The 19975-nt window shown below is 39.3% G+C and overlaps 1 protein-coding gene across 1 annotated transcript in view; it reads left to right on the forward strand.

Annotated features, from left to right (window-relative positions):
- Positions 1-19975, forward strand: part of LOC150085870 (mediator of RNA polymerase II transcription subunit 13-like) — a 554522-nt gene that overhangs the window by 155762 nt on the left and 378785 nt on the right. Inside the window, exon 8 of the mRNA XM_090374721.1 lies at positions 10159-10819. Within this exon, the coding sequence (XP_090230847.1) occupies positions 10159-10819 (661 nt within the window). The remainder of the gene's footprint in view (positions 1-10158; positions 10820-19975) is intronic.

The raw sequence follows: 19975 nt of genomic DNA on the forward strand, positions 1-19975 counted from the left end.
CATCATCAGTTGCTTCCTAATAGCAGATGAATATTTTTAGTTTGTATTATAGTTTGTATTAAATGGTAAGCAATTGCAAATTCTCAGACTTGCAACTTCACAGACAACAAATTTTTTTTCAGTTATCCATAAAATAGTGTATAATAAAATTCCTATTTGGGTTGTGCCCTGGGCACGTGCACCGATTGCCCTACCCTCACTACAGCTCTGTATATACAGTATATGTATACATGACCTAAGTTAATATAAAAGTTATTAAAAACACTAAGATTGTGAGCAAAAATACCGATAATATAAGCTTTTTAAATATTTCACTTTATTGGTTTCTGATAGACTGAGAACTGGCAGCTGAAGTTGAACACTGATAAATGCAAGGTATGCTTGTGGGTAGAAGCGATCCCAGACTAACATACCAACTGTGTAGTACTACACTCGGGGAAATGAAAACTGAAAAAGACCTAGGGATAATTGTGCAGTCCTCTGAGCAGTGTAGACAGGCTGCTAGGACAGCTTATGGAGTTTTGTCAATGATATACAGAAATTTTGCTAGCAGGTATAAGGAGGTGATTATGCACCCTAACCATGGCCGTGTTTAAGGCTGTGGTAAGGCCCACATCTTCAGTACTGTATATGGGCCAGAGAAAGGCAACCAGACTGGTGAAGGGAACAAAAGGATTTACCAAGAAAGGCTGCAGTTCCTAACTAGAGGTTAGACAACAAGGAAGATTGTGGTGTTTAAGGCTTTGAATGGATTGAGTAAGCTAATAGTGATGGCATTCTTTCTCTGTCTGAGCCTATACACATGATGGTTCATAAATTCAAGCTGAAGAAAAATGATTGTGGGATAGATGTGTGGAATTTGCCTTCAGTCAGCAGGTGGTTGATTGTTGGAATCTGTGTTATAGCTGGAGTTAAAATACTCCATTAAAAATAATGGGCTTGCAACTCCATGCTTTTTGAACATTTAAAAATACAGGGTGTCTCAAAAATATTGGTACAAACGTTTAGGGGAGGTAGGTAACATCTAAAGGAATGTGAATCGCATAGGAACCCATAACCGGAAACGTCACCCTAAGTCGGTACACGGCTCTATTCATCAGTTTGCGAGAGGGAAAATTTCTGGTTTACTCATTCAAGCAGTAGTCGCCGCACGAAGAGCATGCATCGATATACAAACTGTGAGCTGGCAGACATACACCTAGTGTATGGATTAGCAGAGGGCAATGGATGAGCCACTCAACGAATTTATGGAGAGCGCTTCCCAGACAGACATGTACCGGACCACCGTTTGTTTGCTTGTGTGCATCAAAATTTGTGCGATTATGGGTCATTTAGAGGTAACAGGCCTCTAAATGACACATGGGCAGACCACGTTCGACGCGAACTCCCGCCATGGAAGAAAGTGTGTTGAATGCCATCCAGAATAATCCTGCTACCAGCACACGTGCCGTTGCAGTGTACGGCGTGTCTGGCACCATGATTCCTTACACCCTTTTCATCTCCAAAGGGTTCAGTTACTGCTCCCCCAAGATCATCCTGCACGTGTGGCTTTTGCGCAGTGGTTTCTCCAAGAAAGTGTTCGACTTGAATTTTCCAGCCTATGTTTTGTTCACAGATGAGGCTTATTTCACTCAGGAAGGCTTATTCAATCAGCACAATGCTCATGTGTGGGCAGGTATTGTCGGTGACTGCTTAGTCGGCCCATACCTGTTAACATCCCGCATGAACTCCGCTAAATATCAGATCTTTCTTCAACAAGTTCTACCAGGGTTACTTGACGATGTTCCAGCAAATGTGAGATGCAACATTTGGTTTCAACATGATGGGGCGCCTGTCCATTATGGAAGGTGTGTTCGTGACCATTTGAACGGGCGTTTTGGGCGGCGATGGATTGCCTGTGGTGGACACCATTGCCTGGCCCCCACGCTCACCTGATTTATCGAGCCTTGATTTATTTCTGTGGGGGGCCCTCAAATCTATTGCGTATGAATCGCCTGTGGAGACGGAAATGGATCTCATGGCGAGACTCGTCTGCACTGCTGCTACTGTCAAAGAAACTCCAGGTGTGTTCAACCATGTCCGTCAGTCCATGCTGCGTCGGTGTCACACATGCATTGCGTCTCATGGTGGAAGCTTCGAGCATCTGTTGTAACATCATGAAATGCATCCATCTCGAACTCCATTGTTAATATTATGTCAAATAAATGTTTGCCACTAATTACTATCTTGTGTCATTTCTGCTTCTTTTGCCTCTGCTACTACTTTCCCCGTGACATTTCCGGTTATGGGTTCCTCTGCGATTCACATTCCTTTAGATGTTACCTACCTCCCCTAAACGTTTGTACCAATATTTTAGAGACACCCTGTATATGCTGAGAGTCATCATAGAACAAGTAAATACATGGGCTGTTAGGGTAACTAAGAGTAAGAACAGGTGCATGTATGCTTGCATGTACACCAAATTTGATGATTGAAGTGATCATAAAGACATCAAAGCAGATATTGTTGGTATATCAGTGACATGGTGTCACACAGATATAAGGAATGTGGAGTTGGAATTTGGGGAGTACAATGGGTACAGAAAGGATAGACAGGGTGGGAAAGGAGGAATGGTTATGCTGTTAGTTAAGAAACACATAAAATCTAAGGAAGTGCATCCAGGTGACGTGTGGACAATGCAATGTTGAGTCAGTTTGGTGTGACATAAGCACTGGGAGATCAAAATTGAGAGTAGGAGTGTGTTATAGGCCTAATGACTCTAATGAGTACAACGAACAATTGTGCAAAGAAATAGTGGGCCAGTAAATCAGAATGTCTTGTAGTGGAGGATTTTAACTTTGCAGATATTGATTGGAACTTATGGGTTGGTCATCGGTACACTAGCAAGACTTTTGTAGATTTCTTGGAGGATTGTTTTCTACAGCAGCAACATGTCCAAGGGGTAATCAGGGGAGTAATACTCTTGATCTGATTATCAAAGCTGGCTAAATTAATTGTCTGATGCATCCATATGTTCTAAATCCTCTGAGGTGCTTTAAGTGCCAGAAATATGGACACTAGCAAATGGCATGTTGTGGAGCCCCTGCATGCTCAATGTGCAGCAAAGGACCACAGAACAACATCATGTTCGGTTCCAAAACCCACCTCCATTAACTGCCAAGGAGAACCCCCAGCTTACTCATGAGCATGCCAGAGGGGGAAAGAAGAAGAAAAAAATTCAACGACTTAAGGCAGAGCTAAACATATCTTATGAGAAAACAAGAAAAGTGGTGAAATGTATAAATATAAACAAACCGACCTACGCCCATAAGGTAGCAGAGAGATTTTCCATTGGAACCGAAACAGAAATGACTATACCACAAAAAGAGACATTCACTCCCATCTCTTAAGCTCAGAAAAGCACGCACAGAAAGATCAGTCAGCTGCCATTCCCATATTAGTACCTCCTAATGCTCCTCCAGTAAAAAAAAGTATTGAATAAGAAACCTGAAGTAAAAAAGAATTAGAAGCCTGGAATATCCCCCTAGTGCCCAAGAAAATATGGAGGTTGAGTAGAAGAAGGTACCAGATGATTCAGTCTTGGAACTCTCTGCAGGAGGAAATGGACAGCATCCATACTTCCCCAAAAGAAATAAATAAAAGAATGATAAAAGTAAGCTCTCAGCAATTCGGAAACTCCCTAATCGACCCACCAAGCCAAAATAATGGCTAAAATCTTACAATGGAACTATTGTGGATTCCTGCAAAAGCATGAGCCAATTTGCTTTTTCTTACAGGAGACATACTTGAAGGCAAACGAAAACCCCTTCTTCCATAATACTACTGTCGTTCTTGTTTGTAAGAACAGAACTAGGGATGGACCTGCTCATGGAGGTGTTGCTATCCTTGTGGAAAACAAAGATAGCACCCCCCCCCCATTTCAACCCAACGTAGAAGCAGTAGCAGTTCACCTTACAATAGGGTTTTTACTAACAGTCTGTTCAGTTTATTTGCTACCTGAGGCTGACATCTCCCAGAAAGACCTTGATGCTCATTGTGCAGCTGTCCACCCTTGTGCTTTAATGGACATAACACCCTGTGGGGTAGTGCTGATGTTAATGGAAGGGGACATGTCATAGAGCAATGACCTTTCCTTTCTAAATGCGGGACCTAGCATCTTTTTCCACATGCTTACCTCTACATTCTCTGCTGTTAATCTGTCTATATACTTCCCTCTCTCCTTCCTTCACTCACTTGGCAGGTACAGAAGAACTTCTATGGAAGTGATCACTTCCCCACGATAACCAGCCTACTCCACAGGAGGCTGTTCCACCTTTTAGGTTACTGCAATGGAAGATTGATCAGGCTGGATGGAATGCCTTTCATCATCTGGCAGACTTTAACATCAGTACAGTCAGTCAATCAGGAGCCTATCAATGATGCAGTGGCATAGGTCACAGAAAACATTGTTAATGCAGCTGCAATTGCAATTCCAAAAACATATGCCCAATTTCCACCATTTCCAAAACCTTGGTGGAATGCTGAATATACAGTCAAAAAAGCTATTGTGTATCACAGCAACAAAACAAAGCTTGGTGTGTATTCTGACAATAACCTACCATGGACAATTTCTTAGCCTTCAAATGCACACATGCAAAAGCATGCTATATTTGCCGTCAGAGCCAAAAGGAATCGTAAATCCACTATTACATCCTTGATTTAAATCCACTACTATCAGGTCAACCAACACCAGAGTTGTTTGGGACAAAATCTGGAAAACGAAGGGGAAATATACATCGCACCCTTCATCGGTCTTGGAATGTATTGGATGCATTATTGCAGACCTAACTGCAATAGCTAGTGCTCTTGGGGAGACTTTTGCTACCATCTGTTCAACATCTTACTCCCCAGAGTTCCTGGTCTTGAAAGACAAATGCAAAAAGCAGCTTATTAACTTCAAATGTAAGAGCTCTTTGTCCTTATAATTGGCCCTTCATATAGAAGAGTTAAAATCAACTCTGTTACCAAGACAAGTGTTGCTGGAGCAGAACTCATCAATTATGAAATGAACAAACACCTTTTAGCTAAATCCATGGACTATTTGCTCTTTCTGTACAATAGGATCTTTCTAGAAGAGCAATTTCCGGATTCCTGGCATAAGGCAATAATGCTTGCCTTTCCTAAGCCAGGAAAAAATCCAAAAATCCCAACAACCTACCACTATCATTCTGACTAGCTGTCTGTGCAAAGTGGAGAGAATTGGTCAGTGTCTGCCTTATGTGGTATTTGGAGATAAATGAGCTCCTTTCCAGAGTGCAGCATGGCTTCTGAAGGAATAGGTCCACTTTAGACCATTTAATTAGGCTTGAAACATCCATTTGAGATGCCTTTTTAAAATGAGAACACTTGGTGTCCGTGTTCTTCGATATGGAAAAAAGTGTATGACACGAATAGGTCCACTTTAGACCATTTAATTAGGCATGAAACATCCATTTGAGATGTCTTTTTAAAATGAGAACACCTGGTGTCGGTGTTCTTCGATATGGAAAAAATTGTATGACACGACTTGAAGATTTGGAATTTTAACAGACTTTTATAGCATTGACTTTAGAGGCCATCTCCCAGTTTTTATCAAAAACTTTTTATGCCATAATTTCTTCCAACTTTGTGTAGGATCTACCCTCTCTCAGCCTTTTTGCCAAGAGTAGTACCTCAAGGATTGATTTTAAGTGGTTTTAATTGGTTTTCATCCTTATAATTTTCCCTTCATATAGAAGAGTTAAAATCAACTCTAACTGTTACCAAGACAAGTGTTGCTGGAGCAGAACTCATCCATTATGAAATGAACAAACACCTGTTAGCTAAATCCATGGACTATTTTCTCTTTCTATACAATAGGATCTTTCTAGAAGAGCAATTTCCGGATTCCTGGCATAAGGCAATAATGCTTGCCAGGAAAAAATCCAAAAATCCCAACAACCTACCATCTATCACCCTGACTAGCTGTCTGTGCAAACTGGAGAGAATTGGTCAGTGTCTGCCTTATGTGGTATTTGGAGATAAATGGGCCATGCTGCACTCCTTTCCAGAGTGCAGCATGGCTTCTGAAGGAATAGGTCCACTTTAGACCATTTAATTAGGCTTGAAACATCCATTTGAGATGCCTTTTTAAAATGAGAACAACCTGGTGTCTGTGTTCTTCGATATGGAAAAAAGGGTATGACATGACTTGAAGATTTGGAATTTTAAAAGAATTTTATAGCATTGACTTTAGGGGCCATCTTCCAGTTTTTATCAAAAACTTTTTATCCCATCATTTCTTCCAACTTCATGTAGGATCTACCCTCTCTCAGCCTTTTCGCCAAGAGGGGTACCTCAAGGATTGGTTTTAAGTGGTACGCTTTTTGCCATCAAAGTGAATTTCATCACGGAAGAACTTCCTCCAACTATAAACTTATGTTGAAGATTTTAGCATATTCTCTCAGTCTTGCAACATGCTATTGACCTGAGTTCATGGGCAATGAATAATGGCTTCGGGTTCCCCCCCCCCCACAAAAGACCATTTCTTTAAACTTTTTCCCCAAGCAGAATCTTCATCCTGAACTGAGACTAGGACAAAATGCTGTACCAGTAATATCCAAGGCTAGATTTTTGGGGCTCGTATTTGATAGAAAGTTGACCTTTCTACAGCACATCCATCAACTGTGCACAAAGTGCATGAGAGGCTTGAATAGCCTACGTTCAATCTCGTATAACTCTTGGGGTACTGACTGATGCATTTTATTGCATCTTTATCATGCACTCTTGCGATCTAAGTTAGACTATGGATCTCAGGTGTACGCTTCTGCTAGACTCAGTGTACTCTGATGGTTGGACGCCATCCACCATCAGGTGATTTGTATTGCCACTGGAGCATTTCAAACATCTCCAGTCCAAAGTCTCTATGTCAAAGCATATGAGCCATTGTTATTGTTTCATAGGAAACAGTTGTCTCTACAGGACGCTTTCAAACTAAAATCCCTGCCTGAATGTCCCACGTGGACATTCGTTTTTGAGCCATGATGGGAAAATCTTTATAATACCAATGAGACTGCCAGCCATCCCTTTGGTATTAGTTTCAAGAGCTACTCAGAGAGCTTAAGAAAGTGCATAACTGTAGATGATGTTGCCCTATCAACAAGGCAACCAATTCCACTCTGGCATGCTCAAACACCAGCATACAATTGCTCTGTTAACAAGTGGGGAAAAATGACTACTCCATACTCTCTCTACCAACAATGCAATGCAGCCCACCGAGCTAATACTCTGTCTTCACTGATGGCTCAAGGTCAGAGTTATCTGTTGGGTCTGCCGCCATCTTCACAAATAACATTATATCTGAGAAGATACCTTACAAATGCAGCATATACTCAGCAGAGTTGTATGCTCTTGAATTAGCCTTGGACCACATTAAAATGCACAAATGCCAAAGGTGTATAGTGTATACAGGCTCTTTAAGTATACTACAGGCTTTATCAGGGATCAGATATAATCCTCATCCATTACTGACTCAGGTCCAGCAGATATTACATTTTCTTTTTTGAGTGTTCCTTTGACGCTGGATCTCAAGGCACGCTGGGACTAAGAGTAATGAACTGGCCAATGCTGCAGCCAAGTCACCGCAACCACAGAACAGCTGTAACCTGTTAGTCCTCTATACAGACTACAGGCAATTAATATGCAAAATATTACTCTCCCAGTGGCAACAATCTTGGCATGGGCAAGTTACAAAGAAGCTATCAGATAAAGCCTAATTAGGCTGTGGTAGTTAAGTCTGTGCAGGAACTGCAAAGAGGAAGTTGTTTTTGCTCACCTCCACATAGGACACAGTCATCTTATTCATTCTTGCTGAGGGCAGATGACTCTCGTATGTGTGTGTGTGTGCAGTATGACACCTTTTTAACCATAATCATATTTTATCTGTGTCTGCTTTATAGGCATGAACATTGTTTATGTTTTACTACTTTTAGCCATTTCATCCGATACTGTCAATTTATCAGCTGTTTTTAGTTATGTAAAATATTTAAATATTTTTACATGTATTTAAAAGTTACTGTTTTATAAATTTTTTACATAGTTTTATTTCTATTCATCTTGATGTAGTGAAATAACATATGAGGTCATTGAAATATTAATCTGCTCTTTTATATGACCTGGTTTTGGCAGATTATAGCCTCAGTCGCTGATGTGCCAATAAAACCCAAAACAACAACAACCACCTCTCACCCCAGAAAAGTGAGAATTGATCAGATCTGGCCCTGACCATTGCAGGCTCAAAACCATGAAAAAAAAATAATAAAAAAATAGAAACCTTTCACACTTAAAACAATAACAGTTATTCCATAATTACAATGTATAGGAATATCTTGCATAGTGCGGTTGATTCATGCCAAAACAATACCGCACTAGGCAAAACCACGCTGATCGAGGTATTATTAGTATGTATTTTAATGTAATGCATTCCGACAATTTGATTATATTGGTCGAGTTGCAAAAGTTCTTGTAAAAAAAGAAACTAAAATGATAAAAATGACAAATACTAGTAAGTACAGTAGAAATGAATTTTATTTCAGTATGTACATACCGAAAGAATATAAGTGAAGTATGTTCTGTATTTTTATTTTGAAAAATAACTGATCAGGTTAGTTTGCACAGTTTTTTTTTCTTCTTTTTATCTGCATACATCTCTTTATAACATCAAATGTCATTTTGCAACTCGCCTGCCTTACTTTCATACCTCGTTCGATGTTTGGCTCTAGAAGAACTCTCGGCGCCATTACATTTCTTCTTTCCACTCATATTTGCATATAAAGGTGTAACATTTTTAAAAAATAATCTTTAATAAAAATACACAGCAAAAAATATTTGTACAGCTTACGCACAATCAATGACCTCACTGCTTGGAATCTAGAGTGTTTACTAATGTATGAACACTAGCAGAGTCCATATATAATGGGAGTTTCGACAACAGTCAGAATTGCCTTGAATCCATAATACATTGGCCTACATGCTGGCATTATAATACATACATATATACATATCACATGTATTGGTGCGTAACACAGTTAATTTTTTTTTTTTTTTTTCAATTTGTGAACCTTGCTATAGCGAAACCTGCACTGTTCGAAACCACACTATGTGAGGTATTCCTGTATTAAAAATGAAAATAATTTTAGGGAAGAAGAACCAAGGGATATTTAATTTAGAATATATTGAAAATAACAAATGAAATAAGAGCACAAATTAACTTAAAACAACTGAAATGGAAGAATAACATAGACTGAAAATTTCACCTGTTATTTATTTTTCTGGATTTGGAAGTTATAGAAACACTACATCTATTCTTTTTCGTGTATTTTCATTTTTATTTCGGTTTATAACAGCTCTTGCCAGTCTACAAGACATCATCTTGCTGGCTCTCTGGAGTTTTAATTTCTGGAAACTCTAAACCTGCAAAGAAAAATGCCATTTCACTGATTTGTGGCATTTTCCTTCCTTTTTTTTTTTTTTTTTTTTTTTTTTCCAATTTTGGCAGACTTTTTCAGTTACATTTGCTGTATGGTCAATGTGGACAGCAATGGTACTTGCCTGGTATCACACTATTCTTCAAGCAAAAACCCAAATAGATGTTGCTTGAGTTGCATGGTGAGTAGGTAATATAAAATTTGTCAAAAGAGGAATAATGCACTTCAGCTTTGTGATCTATGTAACAGTGAAGTAAAAATAACAGCAGTCACTAATGAAGTAGTAAGAATATACCATTAAAGATCTGATTCTCATTTTTATGTAATTTCCAATTGTAAATAAACAGATATTCTAATGCCTGGTGAAGTGCTTTATTCCTGTTTTGACAAAAAGGCAAATAATTGCATAGGTTGTGACAGGTCACCAGCCAGATTCTTGTGCTCAATTTTTGTATGAAATCATAAAAAATCACTTCAGAGAAAATCTGAAATCATCTTGAGAGATTTCAGATTTTCCCAAAATGATTTTTTGAGGGTTCTGTCAGATGATTTACCACCACTGACAGGTTATAAGGAACATGGACTGTGCTTTTCTTTGTTTTTTATTTTGTGTTCTTCTAATAGTGATAAATCCTGTGTTCGAGTAAAAATTTATATTTTTGTTCTTTACCTGTAGGTGTAGAATGAAGCTTCATTCTAATGCATCATCTTTGCTCAAGTCCAGCCTAAATTCTCCGGTCGGGTCCCACAATAGTGTTCTTACAACAAATACTACTCTTTCTGGAAACTTGTGCAATAATAACGTATCTAGTGGAGCAGTAAATTCAACTGCCAATAGTTCATCCCGCAAGATGGAAAAATTTGATAAATCTCAGCCAAAGCTTAAAGCCTCAGTACCCTTTCATAAACGAAACCCAAATTCAGAAGCATCATTATTATCAGTAGAATGTGAAGCAACACAAATTTCAGCATTTGGTTTACCACAGTCTTCAGCAGCCTTAAAGCAAAGTTCTGTAACTGGCAGTTGTGTCTATAAGCCTTTTGGTTCCTCTGGATTAAGAGCAACAACTCCTAGTGGACTGCCTCAGTTACACACATCATTCACCCATCCATCATCAGTTGGTTCTCCACATTCTGCCAGTATTCTTCAGGACAGTACTAATAGCCATCTAAATTCATCTGATCCTGCCATGCCTACATTGTCTCCTCATCCTCCTCTTGTGAAGGATAATGACTGTACAAAAACAGAATCTCACGATCAAGGGGTTTTGCACAGTCCTGCCATGACACCAGAAAGCATTAGTAGTGTAGGAGTGAAGGAAAAGTCGGGAGAGCAGGTAAATCTTATTAAGATTTTAACTTCTTTCCTTTTTTTTTCTTTTTAACCAAGTCAGGGATCATTTTTAGTATGTAGTTTTTTTTTTTTTTTTTTTTGTGTGATATTTATGCTGAAGATATTGACATTACCATAGGGCAGATAAAAATGCACATTTTAGTTTGGTTCAACTTTAATTATATATAAATTGTGAATAAAATATTTATTTTCAGTTGTTCTTTTTGAATTAATTTGACCTTAAAGTACACCAGTAATTTGTAATAGCAGTTATGATTTTCCAGCACACAATAAAATTTATAACACCAAGTTTTTAGCAGTATTTTAATTATGACATTAAATTAGAATGTGGAATTGTGCTACTGTGCACAATCCTCCAATAAATTATCTACTTTTATGAAAGAACAAAAGAACAGAGTGATTGAAAATTCATATAACTCAAAATATAGTAATAGTATTTGCCATATAGTGTAAGGAAACCACAAGCTTTTGCTGCACTGCCAAAAAAAAAAAAAAAAAAAAAAAAAATGGCACAACCCAGTAGATAAGAAAGCACAAATTATATGCTTCCCTCCTCACAGTATCCAGTACACCTTTGAATTCATTAAAATTGTCAGCCTTAACTACCTGCGAGGGCAACTTGTTCCAGCTATCCAGCTATCTGGCTGGAACAAGTTGCTTTCTGGCTAAAAGAAAACTTCCTACAATCTAATCTAAACCACAAGTCCTGTAATTTGAATTAATGAGCCCTAGTTCTCAGATAGTTTAGAACATATAGTGTTATTTGTAATGCAGCTCCAGGGTTCCCCCAACTCTGGATCAGGCAGTGTGATTAATACAAAGCTCTGTAAAGGCCTGATTTATGTAGGTTATGAGTATTAGTGTGGAGTTGTATTGTTCATTTAGCCTCTTAGCCTGGGGCCTGTGTTTTCACACAAAAACTTCTAGTTTACCATCCAGCACAATGAGGAGGTGGGCCGGGCGGTAGGGAGTATAAAAAAGCCACTGTACACTATAGGTTCTATATGGCTAGGCAAACCTTAAGGAAACCACAGGGTTTTTTACAGGGAGAACCCAGTAAAAAACAAAAAAAAAAAGTGAAGGTACAAGATAGTAGTGGAGAGACAGGAAGTGGGGGGTTAAAGTGATAGAGTGAAAGGAGGGAGGCAGTAGTGAAGGTGTCCACCCGGTTGAAAGGGGGGACAGAAGAGGGCCCCAGGACTCAATACCCATCCTGCCATGGGGGAACCACCTGGATTGGGGGTGAGTGAGAGTGCACCCAACCCAGGTGGTAGAAATGAAGGATCATAGGGAAAGAGGTTCCTGTGTTGATGCTCTGTCTCACACTGGCTAGGGGGGCAAGCCATGCTGGCCAGTGTCAGCATCCCACACCACGCTGGCTAAGTAACCATTGCATGGTGTCTGCTAGGATGGGCGGGGGAGCCATCTGCCCATCATCCTGTCTGGGGGAGCGAGGGGGAGAAAGAATTTAATTCACTCAACTCTTCATTCAGCTCTGTCCGGGCACTGGATTTGGGGGAGGGTGAAGCAATATAAGCAATAGCCTCAGACGAATGCTATTGCTTATATTACTTCATTTGCGTACTTTATACGTATATATATGTACATAAGTTAACATATTTTATATAATTATGGGTTCTAAAGAAATAAAAAGAAAATACTTTACTTTAACTATCATTAACTTGAAAATGGTGTTCCTGGAAAAAAAAAATTGCTGAAGAATTTGATATTGGCCAACAGGCTGTGTCAGATATTAAAAAACAAAAAGAATCTATAAAGACATTTCCTTTAAAATTCGATGTGGGAAGTGATAAAGGCAGTATATTAGAGAGACATTAAAAAAGCCAAAAGAAGTGTTACTGGAAGAAGCTGTATTTAAGTGGTATTCACAACAACGATCAAGCCAACACTGTTACCAGGCAGTACTAGGTGGTAAATGACTCTCATCAACCGGTGAAATACCAGCACTTTGCTTATTGGAGACTTGAAGTGGTGGAACCCATGTTTAGTCTCTAGAGCTAAGTTCCGGTCACCCCTTCCCTATCTCTTCCATCGTGCAGTATGATTGATGACTTTTGAGGTTATGTTGAACGTCATGGCGAGATCCAATATTCCTTACATTTCGAGGGTACAGCTCTAAAATGGTGTTCGCAGGCCGACCGCTAGTTATTACACGGGACCGAAACTGTTGGTAACTCTTTAGGAGGCTTCCGGATCAGCTAGTATATAATCTTGCTACCTCTACTCTGCCAGATAGTGACTGGAGGGAGTCCGAGTAGTGTGTATGTGGGAAGCATTGTCGAGGCCACGTTATGTCAAGGATCTGGGTATATTCTTACCACGTGTACGCCACATCCAAAAATTTCATTACTTCATACAACATGTCCCACCCACTTTTTCTTACTATTGAATACACCATGAATTGTCAAACTAATAGAGCAAGCTTATCTGTGAAAAGATCTAAACCTCCCAAGCACTTCCTAATTCATTTCACAAATATACGTGGTCTCAGTTCTAATCTCAACGATGTCCATTTCCACTTGCAGTCTGCCAAACCCCATGTACTTTTTCTGACAGAATCTCAGTTATCGGTTGATTCAACTACTGCTCATCTCAGGTGCCCGAATTATTCTCTGTATGATTCCTTTCGCTTCAAAGGTGGTACTTGTGCATATGTCCATTCTGATATTCCCTGTCAGAGACTTGGCAATTTGGAATCTCCTCTCTTTGGTCTTCTCTGGCTTAAAATCCCTCTACCTCATTGTGTCAAATTCATCTGTTGTCTCTACCGTTCTTCCAACTCCACTAATCACTTGGAGCTCTTTGACTTCCTCTCTTTGCAACTTGACTTTCTCCAGTCCAACTTTCCTAACAGTGAGGTAATTTTCCTTGGTGATTTTAATGTTCACAGCTTCAGCTGGCTTCCGTTTTCTAGTCACACCGACCCAGCTGGTCGAGATGCTGAGGCTTTTGCAATTACTAATGACCTAGCACAGATTGTTCATTTACCTACAAGAATACCGGACAATCCTAATCATACAGCCAATACGCTTGATCTTTTTCTCTCAAACAACCCTTCTAAGTACAGTCGAAGTGAGAGGTCCTTTAGGCACTTCAGATCACAACTTGGTGATTGTCTCTTCTCCAATGGAACCTATATCTCATGGCTATTCCCAACCTCGTGTTGTTTGGCATTACAAGAATGCAAAATGGGATGACCTGCCAGACTTCTTTTCTTCTTTTCCTTGGTCGGATTACTGTTTCAAAACTTCTGATGTCAACGTTTGCTCAGATCGTGTCAGTTAAATTATTCTTGCAGGAATGGAATCCTTTATCCCACACTCCACTTTAAAATCTCGTCCTTTATCTAAACCTTGGTTTTCCAATAAATGTGCTAAGGCTGTTCAAGAGAAGAACATTGCATATCGTAATTGGCTTGTTTCTAATTCTTCAGTTTCATTTTCTGCCTACACCAAAGCTCACAACAATTGTAAACCAGTTATTAATCAGTCCAAACTAGAGTTTGAACAGGCTAAGAGTAGAAAACTTGCTTCTTGCCCTAATGGTAGCCGAGCATTCTGGTCTCTTGCCTAAGCTATTGGTCGCAACTTTTGCCCATCTCTGCTCCCACCTCTGTCCAAACCAGATGGTTCTGTTTTCACTTCGGCCAAGGATAAAGCTGACCTGCTAGCATCCCATTTTTCTTCCAGCTCATGTATTAATGATCTTGGTAAAACACCTCCCACCATTCCCAACAAGCTCCATTCAATGCCTCCTGTGGTCTTCCGTCAAAAGGATATCAGAAGGATTTTGATGAATCTTGATGCTAAGAAAGCTCCAGGTCCTGATGGTATTTCTCCACTTGTTCTCAAAACCTGTGCTCCTGAACTTACTCCTATTCTTTGCCGCTTTTTTCACTTTCTTATTCCAAAGGTGTTTTTCCTTCTGCTTGGAAATTTGCTCATATCCAGCCAGTTCCTAAAAAGGGTGACAAATCCCTCCCATCCAATTATCGTCCCATTGCAGTTACTTCTACTTTTTCTAAAGTAATGGAGAAATCAATTAACGCCAACTCCTAAACTACCTAGAAACCTTCCGTCTGATCAACGATCGCCAGTATGGATTCCGTCTGTGTCGATCCACTGGTGATATTCTGGCTTATGTTACCCATTTATGGACTAATTCAATGGAAAGGTCCGGTGAAACACAAGTAGTTGCTCTTGACATCTCAAAGGCTTTTGATCGCGTTTGGCATAAAGGTTTTCTAAACAAGCTTCCATCTTATGGTTTGCCAACTGTTTTTAGTAATTGGTTAATCCACTTTTCTCTCTGATTGCTCACTGAGGGTGATGGTAGATGGCTCTCTGTCTTCTAACTTCTCCACTAATGCCGGTGTTCTCCAAGGTTCCGTTCTTTCCCCCACTCTTTTCCTCTTGTATATTAATGACCTTCCATTGACTGGAAATCCTATCCATAGTTTTGCCGATGATAGCACATTGCATTCCACTTTCCATTTTAAGAAACCTTGTCCTGCTCAATCAGCTTCAACTTCTCGAAAATCTGCTACCTATTCCTTAAATGCCGATCTTCGGGTAATTCTCCAGTGGGGCAAAGTCAACTTAGTTGATTTCAGTCCTTCTAAAACTCAGTCTTGTCTTATATCTCGCAAAAAGGATTCTTCTGCTCCTATGCTTATCTTTAGTGACACTCCGATTTCTAGGCAAAATGATATATCTCTTTTGGGGATTACCCTGACTTCTAATCTCTCTTGGCACAAGCACATTACAAATATTGCTTCCTCTGCATTTAAAAAACTTGGTTTTCTCTTTCGCTCTCGGCATTACTTTTCTTCCAAACAGCTGCTCACTCTGTATAAATCGCAAATCCGCCCTGCCATGGAATATTGTTCCCACATCTGGGGTGGTGCCCCAAAACCTCCCTCAGGCTTCTTGATTCCATTCAGAAGAGAGCAGTTAGGTTAATTAATGGTTCATCTCTAACAGAGTCTCTCCACTCGCTTTCTCATAGACGCACTGTTTCTGCTGCATGCCTCTTCTACAGATACTTCCATGGGCACTGTTCTTCTGAATTGGCTTCTATAATTCCCACTCTCTCTTTCAAAACAGTCCGAACACATGCCACCACCAGCCAACATCCATTTACTTCAAACCCACAGAACCAACTTTTCATCTTCCTCATTTATTCATTCAACTGCCGTTTTCTGTGGGACTACTGAAGTAGTAGATGAAGAAGACGCAGGCCCACAATATCTACCATTTCCCATAAGGAAGCCAGTCAATCCCTGAAAGATATCAATTGGTATGAATGCCAAGAAGAAGCAGAAATGCCAAAAATAATTTTACTACGACAAATTTATAACATGGCTACTGAAAAACACCGACAATACCAAAAACAAACAAAAAGTATGAACTATATTTTTATTTTGAAAAATAACTGATCAGCTTAGTTTGCACAGTTTCTTTCCTTCTTTTTATCTGCATACATCTCTTTATAACATTGAGTGTCATTTTGCAATGCCTGCCTTACTTTCGTACCTCGTTCAATGCTTGGATCTAGAAGAACATTCGGCGCCATTACATTTCTTCTTTCCACTCATATTTGCGTATAAAGGTGTAACGTTTTTAAAAAAGAATCTTTATTAAAAATACACAGCGAAAAATATTTGTACAGCTTTTGCATAGTCAACGACCTCACCACTCGGAATCTAGAGTGTTTACTAATGTATGAATGCTAGCAGAGTCCATATATAATGGGAGTTGCGACAACAGTCAGCATGGCCTTGAATCCATAACGCATTGGCCTACATGCTGGCATTATAATACATACATATACAGTATATAAAATGTATTGGTGCGTAACGCAGTTAATTTTTTTTCAATTTGTAAACCGTGCTATAGCGAAACCTGCACTGCTTGAAACCACGCTATGTGAGGTTTCATATTTTAATACATATTCCTGTATATGTATTAAAATTTAATCTAAATAAATAATTCCTAGTTTTTTACGGTTGCAAATTGACTTTTTATTTACTCCCTCACTAAATGGTCTATTTCACTAATTCGTCACCCCTCTGGTCTCAAAGGTGACCAATTAGTGAGGTTCTACTGTATGTGTTTATACATTGATATAGATTTTTTAGTACATTTGTCTTGCGTAGTCTTCTGAGGATACTTTGCCACCAGAAGGTGTCAAATGCACCAGCGAAGTCAATAGATATTGCCAGCGTGTACTTTTGATCACTATTATTTACTGTTAGGATATAGTGCATGGCATCCTCAGTCGAGGATCCTTGCTTGAAACCAAATTGCTGTTCAGAATTTAGGTTGGCTTCAGTATAATATAAATTAAGCCTATAGAGGAGTAGGCGTTCCGTTATTTTTCCTAGAACAGGCAATAAAGCTATAGGTCTGTATGATTTAGGTTAAGTAGGATTTTTTTCCCGGATTCTTTAAGATTAATTTAATTATAGCCAGTTTCCATGCTTGTGGGAACAAACCCTCAGCCAAGCAGTGATTAAATAAGTTCAGTAGAGTATCAGGAGAAATTTCTGCTAACTTTTTAATGGTTTCTATTTCAGTTAAGTCAAGTCCAGGGCACTTATTGTTTTTGGTTTTTAAGAGTGCTGCTTGAAGTTCTTCGATGGTGAAGGGTGGTTCTATTAACATATTGCTATAATTTTCATTGCTGGCCATTATGTCACTCTGAGCCTGGGTTAACCTCTGGTTCTCAGACTGGAATAAATGATCTAATATGTTATTTATGCCGACCGGGCTAGCCGGGTGGGTAAAGTGCCTGCCTGGCAACCCAAAGTCGCGGGTTCAATTCCGTCCTCGGGCTTAGATCAAAGTACTGCAAAAACCTTGGGAGGTGCATTATGGCCACAGAAGCCTATGCGCCAACAACTACCAGAAAAAAAAAAAAAATGTTATTTACAGAGTCTGCCCAGGTGTGAGTTGCAGTTCCATCTACCTTAATTGTAGAGTTCACCACATCACACCCCAACGGTTGGCATTACCCGATGTCCCCACCAAGACCCACCAACATTCCTTCTTTTTTGTCCTTATTAGAGCAGTATATTAGAGTTTCTGAGATTCCTATAGGAATCTCTCAGAGCATCAACCTCATTCTGGGGCCAAGTTGCCTTTGCTCTCTGGAAGTGTTTTCTGGCCTGGTGCACCCTTCACCGGAGTATATCAAATTCAGGGTACCCCTAGGTCACAGTATTTTTCTTCGGTTTTCTTTTGGGTATTGCTAGATTGGATGTTTTTTTTTAAACATAATTGCGACATTTAGGTTGTGTTCATCTGGGCTATAGGTGTTATGGATCTGAGTCTGCTGCTGTTCTATTTGGTTTTGGATTTCACCTGTGAAGGTCTGCCAGTTGGCATTCTTTAAGTTATATCTGATTATATCTTGAGGCAGCTGTATCTGGCTGTCTATTTGTCTCTCTAAGGTAAAAGTTATAACCCTATGGTCTGAGGTGGTCCAAGCTTCTTGGAGAAATCCAAAATATGACCAATTTTACAGTCATGGCCAGTCATGGAAGCAGTGGCTAAAGTTATATCTATATCACTTTCCCACAGTGTACTACTGTAGGTAGGTAGGTTGTGAGGTCTATTTGTTACCTGTAGGTAATAGTAGCTAGATAGTCTGTTAGGAGTTGGCCATTATGTGTTCCTGGTCTGTCAAGTGTACGGCTGTGCCAAAGGCTTGACCGACAGTTGGCATCCATGGAGACTATTATCTTAGAATTTGGAAGAACTGTCAGTACATTTTGTAGATAATGAATGCTGGGATTTATATCCTCTCCTGGCCTACAGTAGAGTGATACAACATGAAAGGATCCTGTTTGACTAATTATTTGTGCACAGACTGCTGCTTAACCATTTCATCTAATGGGACACATAGAGAGTTAACCTTTTAACTGTAAGATAAGGATTTCTAATTACTATTGCTGTTAGTGAGGTTTCATGTGAAGATTCTATTATTCTGTATGTTCTAGGGTATCCCTGAACCCTACCCTGATGAGTATATGGCTCTTGGATTATCAGGATATCTATATTATTTTCCTCTGCTTTAAACTTGATTTGATCCACAACTGTACGTGCTCTGTGAGCATTTAATTGGATCAACTTTAGAGCCCTGTCACAAGTCTGGTTTAAATTAAGGCCCATAATTGGTTCTCAATTTAAGCTGTTTTACTATTTTTTGATAGCTGGGACAATTATTGTCCCTAAGACTGTAGTGAAAGTCTATTTTGGCCAACACATGTAGTGCACTTAGGTTGTGTGGATCTACTGTTACAGTTTTTACAGTCATGGCCAGTGACTGCGCAGTAGCCACAGATCAGGTCTTTTTGCTGGCACTGCCTGGCTGTATGACCAAATCTGTGGCAGTGGTAACATTTTGTAACTGGAAAATATTCCCTGAATCTATGGCTGGTCCAGCCAGTATAGATTCTCTGCTGATTTTTTTAGGATTTTCCATGCCCTTGGAGAAAGTCTCACAATATGCCATTGTGAGACTTAATTGGCCATTTTTTTTTATTTGTTGTTCCGTGTTTGATTTGGAATTCCTTAACCATTTCATCTAAGGTTAATTGTTCACCGAAATTTTTATAATAAAAGTCCATCATGACCTCTTTCATGGGGATGGTCTTAGGCATATCAAAGATAATGATATTTGGGTTTCTACCCTTTGGCTTTTCAGCTTGTAATCCTAGTTTTTGGATTTCAGGATGTCCCTGTATAGTTTTTATATCCTCTTTAGTTTCAATCAGAATACCATTGTTTCTGGTTTTCCTAAGGCTATTAACTTTCACTTCTTTCAGGTGAGGTTTCAATTTAGTCAGTACTGTTTCTTTGACTTCACTACTTTTTAATGAGGATTTCTCTGTAGCCTTTAATATTATTACATTTGCATCCTTTTTGTGAGGTTCAGTCTTTTTTGTCCTTGTTATTTTCTCTTTAGGTTAAGTCTTATCTTTGTGGCAGCTCCAACAGCCTGTGCATAAGTTTGTACATATATGCTTCCTTTTCAGAGTTTAAAGCATCAACTCTGGCTTATAACACTTTGTTTTCTACCTTCAGTTTGTTCACTGTGCTGTCTTATATCTTCC

The sequence above is a fragment of the Mastigoproctus giganteus genome, chromosome 5 (assembly GCF_048544385.1).
Source record: "Mastigoproctus giganteus isolate SK-2022 chromosome 5, ASM4854438v1, whole genome shotgun sequence".
Lineage (NCBI taxonomy): Eukaryota > Metazoa > Arthropoda > Arachnida > Uropygi > Thelyphonidae > Mastigoproctus > Mastigoproctus giganteus.